The following is a 12,624-nucleotide window of genomic DNA, read 5'->3' as shown; positions in this document are numbered from 1 at the left end:
TGCCTAGGCTGGCTTTGAACCTGGATCCTCAGATCTCAGCTTCCTGAGTAGCTAGGATTACCAGCATGAGCTACCAGTGCCTGGTTTATTTATTTTCTCACAGGGTAGTGTTAGGGCTATCTATATAATATTTCATAAATATTCATAGATTTGGAATCTTTCAGAGATCATAGCCTTAATATATTTTTCGAAGGAGGAAGATATTCTGGATCTTCTCGAACAGTGTGAAATTGATGATGAAAAGTTGACGGGAAGAGCGATTAGGCCTCGAGGACCAAAGGTGCAGTATCACTTCTTTCCTTAGAATCACAGTGCACACTGCTAAGTATGCTTGGCTCCCCCCTGATATTGTCCTAGGAGTCATGCTGCTGTTGAGGAACTGAAGGCACCATGTGTCCAGCACAGGTAGAATTGTAAAGATGACACTGTCTTATACTCAGAAGAAATATTCTTTTCTTAGTATCCTTCAGTTTTTAGCATTTTCCTCATAGAAGTGATAGCCTCTGAGTCATTCTAAGAGGGACCTACAACTAATACCATCATTTTAAGCTTCATGTCAAGTTTTTCAACTAGAGACAGTGATCAGACTTAAGGAATCAGACTCATTGAAAAGGAGCCTCATCTTTTTGTTGACCCAGAAACACTGGTAGTGGGTTAGTTAAAATGGGAAAAATAAATTTTTTTTCTTCCCAGGAAAAATAATTAAGAGCCTCTTATGCATGCTAAACCAAGAAGGTGTTTACTTCACTTGCATCTGCTCTGGGATAATGAAATCCATGTGCTCTTCTGATATATGTCCAAGTCCTCACTAGTGAAAAAGGAAGGTATTGAGTGAGAGACACATTGGAAACTTTTTCATCTCATTCTTCCTATTTTACACTTTAGCCTTATGTAATCATCTCCCCGTCTTTAGGCCATCCTGAGTGGTCATGCCCTCATGCATATCTTTGCCTCTGAAATGCCTGCCTGCTTCAAACAATACTTGATTTGTTACTTTGTTGATTACTAACCCCTTCCTCATCTAGCTATACCTTTGCTCTATCTGTGAAGCCTTTCCTTGTGAGTCCAGTTCGACTTGACTCTTTCCCCCATAAAATAGCACTTGAACACAGAGCAGTTGTGAATTTACAAGTAGTTATTTGTCAGAGGTGGTATGAAGTTGTGTTAGATGAACAAGCACTCAACATCCATTAGTTAAATTTGCTGAATGTGTCTGTAATAATTCTACATTATCTAGTAGAAGAGCACTTAGAAAGATAAGCCTGAAATCAGGATATCATGTGGCAGGCCCCGAAAGAGTGAAGTGCTGCAGCTAGGAAGAATAGGAGATGCTATAGTCAGTATGGAAGACTTTATAAAGGCATTGGCTTTAGAACTGGAGCTTGCAAAATTAGAAGTGCTGTACACATTTAATAGTACAATGGAGTAGAGGAACATTGAAGGCACAGACTAAGGGAGGTGATACTCCATTGAGAGTTGTGTAAACAAAGATTTTTACATGGTGTGTGATTCAAGTGGAAGGTTATTGGAAGATAGAATGATACAAGGGGAGCCTAATGAGCAATATGTGTCTGGGAGACCTTTGATGTCAGGCATTGCTCTCTGGAATATGTAATTGATAATTTCTTTGAAAAAATGCATTCAGGCTATTTGCAAGAGTGAATAAGTTCATGGGTCAGGACTTCATGTTGTGAAATACTGAGGGATTTCTAAGCTTTGTCAAGTCCAATATGTGATACCTGGGGACACTGTTCATGGCGGAATGTGGCAAATGCAAGTTCCCCTGGGCATCTTACATTTTCTTTTGTTTAACTCATATATAAAACACTTGTCATACAACAAAAGGCATCCTGATGGAGGGCCAAATTCACATTGTTTGTAGTTTCAACCCTTTTCATTCTAGGCAAGTAGAAAGAATTAACAATGTATTTGTTGAAGTGAATTGGATAGTTCTTGTCGTTAAATCCAGCAGTTTTTAAAGTGGTTGAAGTGCCCAATTAAAGTAAAAACATTTTTATATCTTTTAACCTTAACGATTTGAAGTGAGTCAAGCTTCAAAACGAAACTTGTGTTTTAGAGGGATGATATTATACAGGTGATGTACAGAGTGGTTACAGTTACATCAATGAAGTAAGGAGTACATTTCTTTTTGGAAAATGTCACCCCTTCCCTCAGTCTCTCTCCCAGTTCACTCCATTCCCCCACATAAGTTGTGTAGCTCATGTTAAAAATAGTGTCTACTGAGTACCCTTGCTTCATTTGTTCACCCTTTGTCCCTCCATTTCTGTGCCCTCCATTACCTTCCCCCACCTGAAGAGTAGATAAACAAACCAGACAAAAAGAAAAGAAAACAAAAACCACAACAAAGAACAAAACCTCTTGCTTACATTCCTGGAGTTCATTTAGATAAATATTATTTTGTATGATCAGATGAACATTAGGCATTGAACCTTTGTGTTCTTCCCCTAAGAGTATCTTCCTTTGGTCTCACTGTGTGTGAATGCCTAGAGTACTGTACAATTTATCCAGACCCTGTATATTTTAGATTTAGCTTTCACATAGGAGAGGAAACATTTGTCACTCCAAGCCTGGCTAACTTCACTTAACATGACTTGTTCTAGGTCCATCCATTTCCCTGCAGGTGACATAATGTTATTCTTTCTAATGCCTGTGTAAAATTTCATTGTGTAAGTTACTTATCTGGGCTGTTTTTACAATTGGCTATTTTGAATAGTGAAACAATGACTCATTATTAAGAAACCATTTAAGTAATTATTTGGAGACCCAATTCAATTAATAGTCATACAAATACAATTTACCTTTTAAATTTCAAAATCATAGTTTATTATAGTTTATTATTTGACAACATGTAAACAACAGAAATGCGCTTTGATACTAGAATAACTTAAGTGACTTACAATGTTCTCAAAGAAAGTTATTTTTCTAAACCTGTGGTATGTACATGTGTATTTGTTTTATTATGTATATATCTATCTACATTTTATATATAACTGATTTTATAATTAAGTTGGACATGAAAATTAGTAACATGGTTATCCCATAAGCTAATATCATTTTTCAATTCTACTATATAGTTAGGGTACTGCTGTGACTTCTAATTTATTTATCAGAAAATCCCCAATGCATAGTCCCCAGAGGTTCAGCTCTAAATTCCATATGATTCTTTACAAGGTTGAATAACTCACTGCATATGTCAAGCTCCGTAAGAAAACATAAATTTATTTGCTTGCAGAAGGAAGGCACTCCTAGTGAGGCTGATTGTACCATCATTTCTTCTCACTCTGTTAAACTTCTGAAGAAACATCCTTCCTGTAGGGCCTCTAGACTATCAAAATGTTTGATGATGGTTTTGCTGATAAAGTTTTTATGCATATCTCTTTGAACATTGTTAGTGCTCCCTAAATATTAGATCATCAAAAGGTGAACATCTGTGTAAATACAAGCTGGTACCGTAGTGTATTCCTGCGTTGGTTCTATTTTATCCTTTGCAAAGAGTGTACCTTTAAGACGATCACGGTTGGACTTACTATGTATTCTAGGCACTTCTTGAAATGTTATTTCTCTCTTTATCTTTCATCCTACATTGTTACACTGGAGGATATACCTTCTTTCAGTGAAATCCCATGGTACCCAAAGGATTTCATTAGGTGTATGCTAACATCAAAACAGTTTTGTTTGATTTAACAGAGAACAAACCTCTAGTATACAACTGCAGGAACTTCCCCCACCAGGAGTTGGAAGCATCTGGTGTGTGTAACAAATAGTCTTAAAGTGACTGGATTACAAAACTGGCCGGTTTTCACTTTCTGAAATGAGGCAGTCCCATCCCCCTTCTTTTCGCTTCCTTCAGCTGGCATCTCTGGAAACATCAATTGGGAGATTGGAAGGAAGTGATTCTGGTAGAGATACTGGAATATAATACCTTGAATTTTGAATCGTTGAAGATTTACCCTTCTATGTGTGTGTCTGTCCTCCAAGGAATCATGCCATACTGGCTTTCCTCTTGTGTCAGTTTGTTAACATTATAGAGCTGGCAATGAAGAACATGTTAGTCCATTCTGTCCACACTTAATGTGTCAAAGTTAGGAAGCCTTTAAAAAGACAGGATTTGTCCATGACCAATTTGGAAAGCAGATAATAAACTGCAAATTTTATTCTTATAAACATCAACAGCAGGAGATAAGTGTAGCTTAGTGCTAGACCACCTGATTAGCATGTGTATACCACCAAGTTCAATTATCAGCATCAAGAATAAGTAAGTAACTTCATACCACAGTGAACTAGTCACATGAGGAGTGCGTCTCTGTTGGTTGCACCTGATCTAAATGGACAGGGTGGAAGGCTCTGCTGTAAGGTGCAATCTTATTTATACTGGCTTGGGTGGCTGTTGCTTTCTTATTCTCTCTGTCCATCCCATCTCTTTTTCTCCTCCCCTTCACATTTATTGAGTGAATCTTAATAGGTAATTTCCATGTGAAATGAAAAAAAGCTGATCAGGCCTGTGCTTTTCATATTTGGTATTTCTCCTTGATTTTTGTTAAGTCTTTGTTTATGGATGCCATGGTTCTTTATTACTGTCATGTAGTAAAACAGTATTTCTTCCTTATGCCCTAGTTATATTATTTAGGTAAGCATCTTCTTTGGAACCATTACCATTAGTGGATGCTCTGTCTGAGAAGCCATTACTGCAATAGTGTGTAGGGGGGTTTTCAGCCTTCAGTGAAAAGCAGCAAGCACTTGGGGAAATTAAAAATAGCAACTCTTTATGGTGATAACGTTTTTTTGAATCCTAACAAAATAACACATGCATCTCTCTTAGCCCTTGTGTTCAATGCCAGAGAGCACTGAGATCATGAAAAGACAGAAGTACTATAGCAGTGACAGCAGTTATGACAGCAGCAACAGCTCTTCAGAATCAGATGAGAATGAAAAAGAAGAGTATCAAGAGAAGAAAAGAGAAAACCAAGTTTCGTACAGTTTTAAGCTCTCTAACCACTGCAGATTAATTCAACAATCCAGTAAGTCAATCTCTTCTAATTTACTTGATGCATGAAATGAAATTCTTGAACTCAGTAAAAACACCTTGTGCCAAATTGAACCCTTGTTGTCTTGTGTAAGGAGACCTGGATTCTACCCTATGTCCTTCCCTAACCAGACCTGGGCCTATCCTTTAATCCCTTTCTGCTACTGCAAATAGAAAATGAGAGAGTTGGATGAAAGATACATCCTTCCCTCTTTTACACTTTTTGGTAAGTGCTAGACTGATACAAGGATTTTTTTTTTTGAATATGGGCCTTTGACTCATCTCCTGATTTCATTGTCTTTTAAGTCACTGTCTCAAGCCATTCCCTCTTTCTACTGCCCTGACCCTCACTTTGTGTAATGCTACCATCTATTTTCTTTTGTAAAATGTGTCCATCTCTTTAAGCATTTGGTTTGAATGTATCTCTGACCCACACAATTACAAAATAGTTGAAGTTTTTTCTCTCCCATTTGCATCACAGGTAACACTTAAGTTAGGGCTTTTGAAGTATAGGAGAGCAGACAATCATGTTTTCCATCTCCTCTTCCTGCTTCAATTTGTCTACTATTTTCATTTTTTTCACATTCTCCCTTTTTATAATCCCAAAGGTCTGTTATTTTACTCATGACTCCTTTTCACTCCCAAATGTCCAATGGAGTATTGGTGTTTGCCTAGATCCACTTGGAAAACTCCTCACGCAGAATCCACAACTTTGTGTCTGATAATATGACTATTTTTCATTATTATCCTTTGCCTACTGCCGAATGTCTCAGGGTTCCACTATAGGAGCCAGTTCAGCAAGGAAGTAAACACAGTTATAAGCCTTTGTTGATCTCCAGGAATGGTCTGATAACATTAGCTTTCTTGGTAAAGTGTGTGTTTTATGACTGGCCTTCGATGCTTATGACAAAACACATGGAGAATGCAGAACTAATAGGTGAAAACTTCAAGAAATAGCCTTCCTTTTGCTTATAATTTTATTCCATAAAAATATGTGCTCCTATTTCTATTTGGAGGGGAAATAATTTATGTTCCATTTTATTTATTTGCTTACTGAATACCTGTTCGAGTTTGTCACCCATTTTACTCCTTTATTTTCCCTTAGGGATTCCTAAGTACTTTCAGTGTGTCACTGGTTAAATGTTGCTCTATTTCTATTATGAAGGCTGACATTTTCCTGCTGAAATTTTCCCCGCTTTAAAAAACATCTCTTTCCTACTAGTTAATGTGACTATGCTTTAATTGTATGAACTGATGAAGGTTAGGGAACAAATAGAAAAATAAATTCAAGAGTTTTTGTAGCTATGAGATTTTCTTTGTTCTCAGGCAAATAAGTTAACAAATTGAGATCAGATAGCAATATACTAAGTAGGATAGAGATTTTAAAATGTTTTTTAAATATGAATTTTCATTTTAAAGCTAGTCTAATTCAATTACATGCCATTTTCCCTTATTAGTTTCTTTTGTCTTCATTAGGAATTATAACAAGGATTTCATTTTGCTTTACATTTTCTCTTTAATCTCACGCTTAAATTGTTAAAGTTACAAATTTTCCTTGAGTTTTGTCTCTAAAGTGATGCTGACAACCAAGGACGAAATCTAAATTGTTTTAATATTTGTTTTTGTAGATAGTTAATATGAGAAATTTGAACTCACTGTAGTTTCTTCAAAAAGTTTTGTTATCTTTAAATAGTTTTACAAAAGAGTTTCAATTTAATATATCAGTTTATGAGTACAATGCCTCATGATTAGTCACCCCTTCAGTCAGTCTCCCCCCCATTTTCCAAACTTGTTATAGTTTCCAAAGGATATATTTTGGTTTAATATCAAGTATTCATATAAAAATGGTATAAAACAATTTCAGACAGAAGTAACAATCACTTGACCCATCAAACTAGTTTTTCTGTCTGAATTCCCAATAAATAAAGTCAATAAAATGGGAATCTTGAGGACTCAAGAGAAAAGACATTTTCTTCTGCACTTTGCTCAGAAAATACCCATCCAAACTGCCACTTGAAGCCCTTGAGGGGAACTGGACCACAGTGTGGTTAGCAAACAATTAGTGGGTATTTTCATAGCAGAAGGTTGACCTCTGTACATATGAAAAAAAATGAGTGGTTCTTTGTAAAAACCAACGAGAACATACTACCTGACCTGAGGTATGTCCTTCATATATCCCTTCTCTGGTTGCAATGCACTGTTGAAAGATGGTTTGAGGTAAGGCACGGTTTGGAAGGAGTCATGGAAACAAAGTTTTTTTAAAAATTTCTTTAAAATTAAACATCTATAGCTTGAACAAGTGTAGTGTACTGTGTTATATCTTCTGGATCTAAATGAGTAGTATTATCTTTATCTTTTATTGGTATTGTCTTTATCATTTATTCAAAATACCCTTTAGAAATACAGTCCTTAAATATACATCTTCTTGTCCATTGCTTTTATAAAAAAGATTTAAATTTTCTTTAACAGCTTATGAAGAGAAATATTTGGGTATTCAGCCTGACATCATGTGAGTCTTATTAAATTATTTAAGGAAGATTTATATACACCCCAATCAGAGAGAGAATATAGAACACAGGATAATTAGAATAATGGAACTTTAAAAAGTGAGGAAAAATGGTAACAGTGAATGACATTAGTTAGGCATCACAATTTATTAGAGGAGTTGCTTATCTTAAATGTTCTTTTATGCATTGGAGAAGATATACTTATGGCTTTCTTAAGATATTTGTTATGGCAATTATCCTTCAAAATTTTTTCCCCTTTATCATTTGCTTCTGAAATTTAATCTGTGTTCATTCATTTTTTTGTTATTTACTTTTGTGAATCAGAAGACTAGTGCTACCATTTTAATAATCAAATATGTATTTGAAGTCCAGTAGAATCATCTTTATGTATTTCTTTCTGGTTTTAGTTTTTCCCCCCTCATGGGCCCTAAATTCTATAACCTATTAATCCTGGCCACTCACTCTTTCTTGTCCTTCCTGTGAATCTTGCTGTAAAACATTCAATCTCCAGTTGTATGGTCAAATAAATGACCAGTCGAGACCCAAGGACAGTGGATGTATATGGTGTTATTGAAGAGGGAAGCTATTGGAATTAGATAGGCAAAGGTGTAAACCTGAGTGTGGTCACAATCAAACTGTGTGACCTTGTGAAAGTTCTTTCTCTGAGCTGGGTGACTGAAACCCTTCTTCAGTTTCCATGAAGATTAAGAAAAAAAGTGCAGTGCCTAGTATGATGCCTGGCTTATAGAAAATGTTCTGTTACTATTGTTTTATGTCATGACATTAAAGTAATGCTTATATTTTTATTCCCATAATAGCCATTCTTTATATACCAGAGGGGTTCTACTTCAGGTTCACTGTTTAAACTGAAGAATGAATTCCACAGTGATGTTTGAGATTGATTGCAACTTAAACTGCCACCTGGGCCAATCTTGAGTTTATTTCGTCCCAGGAGAGGGAAGATGTCTACTAACACTACTAACATACCTCCTCCCCTCTTCACCCTCATCAATAGGTACCATGAGGCGTTCAGTCAGCTGCCCTCGGTCCATCTCTACTCACTCATCTTCCAGTGGGGACACTCGCCCCCTTTCTGCTCAACAGGTGGTATCAATGTCACGACCAACTTCAGCATCTCGGTCGCATTCCTTAAGCCGTGCTTCTTCCTACGTGAGACCTCTGCCTCACAGTGGTGACATGGTGTCTACCAGTTCACAGTCGGTAAGTTACCTATTTTGCTCTTTCAAGATGTGAGAAGGCATTGACCTCAGATCCAGAATTCTGGCAAAAGGATATTCACTGAGAGGAAGACCTCAGGTCCTTTCTGTAGTTCAACTCAGGTTCCTGGAATCAGAGTTATTCAGCTAGTTTATGCTGGAATTTATTGTGAACTCTTTAAAAGGCAACTTTACCATATCACAGACTCAAGGACAGCACTGATAACATTATTTGCGGATGCAATAGGATATAATACTGTTGAAAATCATATGAGTAAGTGTGTGGTTTTATAGTGTATAGTCTGTAATTTGGGGAAATTTGTTGCATACAAAGTTGTACCTAAGTGGGCCAACTGATAATTGGCTAAAAGCATTGATAAATTCTCCTTATGACTCTTAGTTGTTTGTGATATTTTGTGCCTATTAAAGTAGCCCCAGTTGAACATAAATCCCAGAACTTTAGAATTGAGAAGTCAATGCATTTTTTTTTTTTGCAATCAAGTACCTTTACATAGACTTAAATAAGTGAATGAGCTTTATTTGGTAATATTGATAGATCTTTTTTTTCCAAATGTAGCCTTGATACATGTTGCAAATGAGAGTGATAAGAAGTCCTATTTTAAAGACTCCCATTTTCATATTCATATTTTGAGTGAAACAAAATGCAACCAATGCGAAAGACACCTTTGGTATTTATATCCATTTAGTGCTAAGAGTTCATTGGTGTGAGAAATTATTTTCTCCTTGGTTTTTCTATTTAAAGTGCATCATTTTTTACGTAGAAATATCTTTCAGATTATACTGGCACAATGAAATTAGGCCCCCTCCAACTATCTGTATTCTTTCAACTTTAAGAGTGAATCTTTGCGGCAACTGAAAACGAAAGAACAAGAAGATGATCTAACAAGTCAGACCTTATTTGTTCTCAAGGATATGAAGATCCGGTTTCCAGGAAAGTCAGATGCAGAATCAGAACTTCTAATAGAAGATGTGAGTATTAGATGCATGTGAAATGCCAAGAAGCATTTACTTATCCTTTTACAAATGTGAAAATGCAATGCCTGGGTAAGAAAGATGCCCTTTTTAACTTCCACACAATTTATAAAAATATTATGACTCATGAACAGTGAGATCCCATTTATAATCAGCAATACAAAAATACTTTTTTAGTACAAAGTTCTCTTTTAAGATTGTTTTATCAAGTAAGAAAAAGTGTTAAATAATTATTGTTCTTAGTGGTTATAGAAATATCAGGTTGAACTTCTTGGATGGGACATGATGAAAAATGTGGGGCCCTGCCATAAAATGTCAAGAGAAATGGAATGTGACACCTTGAATGTCACAGTATTGTTTTTTTTTTGGTCAAGTGCCCTATGCTGAGTTGTGTTCTCTTTTTTTCACACACTGATTTGAACCACCCTTTGGAATACCTAAAAATGGCAAAGGGTCCTAAAATTCACATTGGAGTCCAGACTGAACTCCTGATTCAGAAAGAAGGCCAAAGTCATTGAAGCATTTTTGGTGAAGGGTATTTCCTTGCCTTTGGTTCCATTTCTTCATTCAGGCATCTTTTCAAATGTTGTTCTTGGATAATTACTCAGTAATAGACTTAGAACTTTTTCTGTAATTTCTCTTTCTTTTCCTTTCTTTCTTTCTTTTTGTTGCAGAGTAGAAAGCACCATCTAGTGATCAACTGTAAGATACACTTGGCTTTTTTGGTTTTAGGGTTTTTTTTTCTCTTTTAAACATTACTGTGGATTTGTCTAAAGCAAGTATTTAGAAAGAAAAATGAAACAAAATGACAAAAGACTTGATTAAACAATTCATAGTGACAATTATGGTTTGATTGTAACTGAAGCTTCTAATAGTATGCATTTTATTGTGACCATAATTTTTATTTATTTTATTTTATTTATTTTATTTATTTATTTATTTTTTGGTGGGTTGTGGGGCTTGAACTCTGGGCTTGGGCACTGTCTCTCAGCTCTTTAGCTCTTTAGCTCAAGGTGAGCGCTATACCGCTTGAGCCACAGCGCCACTTCTGGTTTTCTAGTGGTTTATTGGAGATAAGAGTCTCATGGACTTTCCTTGCCTGGGCTGGCTTTGAACCGTGATCCTCAGATGTCAGCCTCCTGATTCGCTAGGATTACAGGTGTGAGCCACCAGCGCCCAGCATGACCATAATTTTTAAAACACTGTAAATAATACCTTGTTTGGCTCATAAGCTACCAATTGTGACACCAGAGGAAAAAGGAAAAAATAAAATTGATTGCAAAGAATTATGCTAGATATATTTTTATTTATATGTACTATCTGTTATCTTATTCAATAAGTCCTTTTTAAAATAAAGCTGATGAAGGTACTAGTAATTATAATTGTATATATTCCTTTATATACTCTATTTTGAATCAGGTCAAAGATGATTAGTGAGCAAGTAGAACTAGTATTTGTGGCTAATGTTATTGTTCTATGAATGTCACACAAGTTTTTATCATGAATGAAACAATTAATAGTTAACATTAGATTGTTTGCTATATGCAGTATTGGACTGTGTAGAATTCTATAAACCTACATGATACAAATCAAAGGGATAATGGAATTTTGATTAAATATCAGCTACCTTCTAATATTCTATTACTTAGTATTTAATAATATTGTTAATAAAATCTTGAGACTAAAGATGGAAAATCTGTCTTGGATTTCTTCTTAATATATTTGTGCCTGAAGACTTTTCTCATTTACTAGAGATCGTGCCCCATGGTACAAGAAGAAGTAATAGCTTTGGATTCAGAGACCTTCTTTGCCTTATGTTAGAAATCTTTGCACAGATCTTTTTATTAAAGCTAGGTTTTTATGAGTATTATTGCAGTGTCTTAAATTCACTAATAAAAGTAATATTAACCATTTAGTTACTACTACTACTTAGGATGGATTTTTTTTTAGATTACATTTTATTCTTCCCCCAATCAGATCATCGATAACTGGAAGCATCATAAAACAAAAGTGGCTTCCTACTGGCTCATAAAATTGGACTCTGGAAAACAACGGAAGGTGAGTAATACTCAACACACATTTCAACTTTGGATTATGTGTTGAGCTGCATCATGAAGCCATACTCACAGTCAAACCTGTGCACACATTTTTTTTAAATTTACATTTTCATTTTATTTTATTTATTGTGAAAGTACTGTACAGAGGGGTTACAATTACATGGGCAAGATAATGAGTACATTTCTTATCAAGCATTGTAGCCTCCTCCTTTGTTTCCCCTTTCTATCCCTTCCCATCCTCCCCCCCCCGCCCGCCCCCCTACCCAATCCTCCCCCGCACCAAAGTTGTAAAGTTTGTTTTCGACATAACGACTTGTACATCTCATTGTTGCAATGGGTCCACCTGTATCCCTATTTAAACGATTTGTTTTTCCCCTTCCCCTCTACAAATTATACTGACATCAAATACAGTAAAAGCAGGGGTTATACTGTGGGGGAGGGACATACAAAGCAACAAAGAAATAATGTTATAAATGTGTTAGAAACAATCACATGAAAGAAAAAAAACATTTGAATGCATATCTTAGGGTTCATAAATACTTACCAAGCATTTTTCTAGATTCCAAAGTTAAAAAAATAAAGCAAAATCCATACTCTCATAGAGTTAATTTCTAATTAAGTTGTTTAATTCTAAGTACACAACAGACTTTAAGAGCATGTTGAATACTATGAAGAAAAGTAAGCAGAATTTACAATTTTCATTAAAAAATCATTTTATGAATTTCATTTCTCTTTAGGCAGAAACCAATAAAAAAATACGAGCTGGCACTAGTGGCTCATGCATGTAACCCTTGCTACTTGGGAGG

General features: G+C 35.6%; 1 protein-coding gene across 1 annotated transcript in view; it reads left to right on the top strand.

The window, feature by feature from the left end:
- Ttll7 (tubulin tyrosine ligase-like family member 7) overlaps window positions 1-12,624 on the top strand; it is an 88,648-nt gene that overhangs the window by 36,807 nt on the left and 39,217 nt on the right. The window contains exons 13-17 of the mRNA XM_013018190.1: window positions 194-280; window positions 4,841-5,039; window positions 8,567-8,772; window positions 9,624-9,758; window positions 11,739-11,819. Coding sequence (XP_012873644.1) covers window positions 194-280; window positions 4,841-5,039; window positions 8,567-8,772; window positions 9,624-9,758; window positions 11,739-11,819 — 708 coding nt within the window. The remainder of the gene's footprint in view (window positions 1-193; window positions 281-4,840; window positions 5,040-8,566; window positions 8,773-9,623; window positions 9,759-11,738; window positions 11,820-12,624) is intronic.

This window comes from Dipodomys ordii, unplaced genomic scaffold, assembly GCF_000151885.1.
Source record: "Dipodomys ordii isolate 6190 unplaced genomic scaffold, Dord_2.0 Scaffold39, whole genome shotgun sequence".
NCBI lineage: Eukaryota > Metazoa > Chordata > Mammalia > Rodentia > Heteromyidae > Dipodomys > Dipodomys ordii.
The sequence above is the reverse complement of the archived record's forward strand: the minus strand, read 5'-3'. Positions and strand labels throughout refer to the sequence as shown.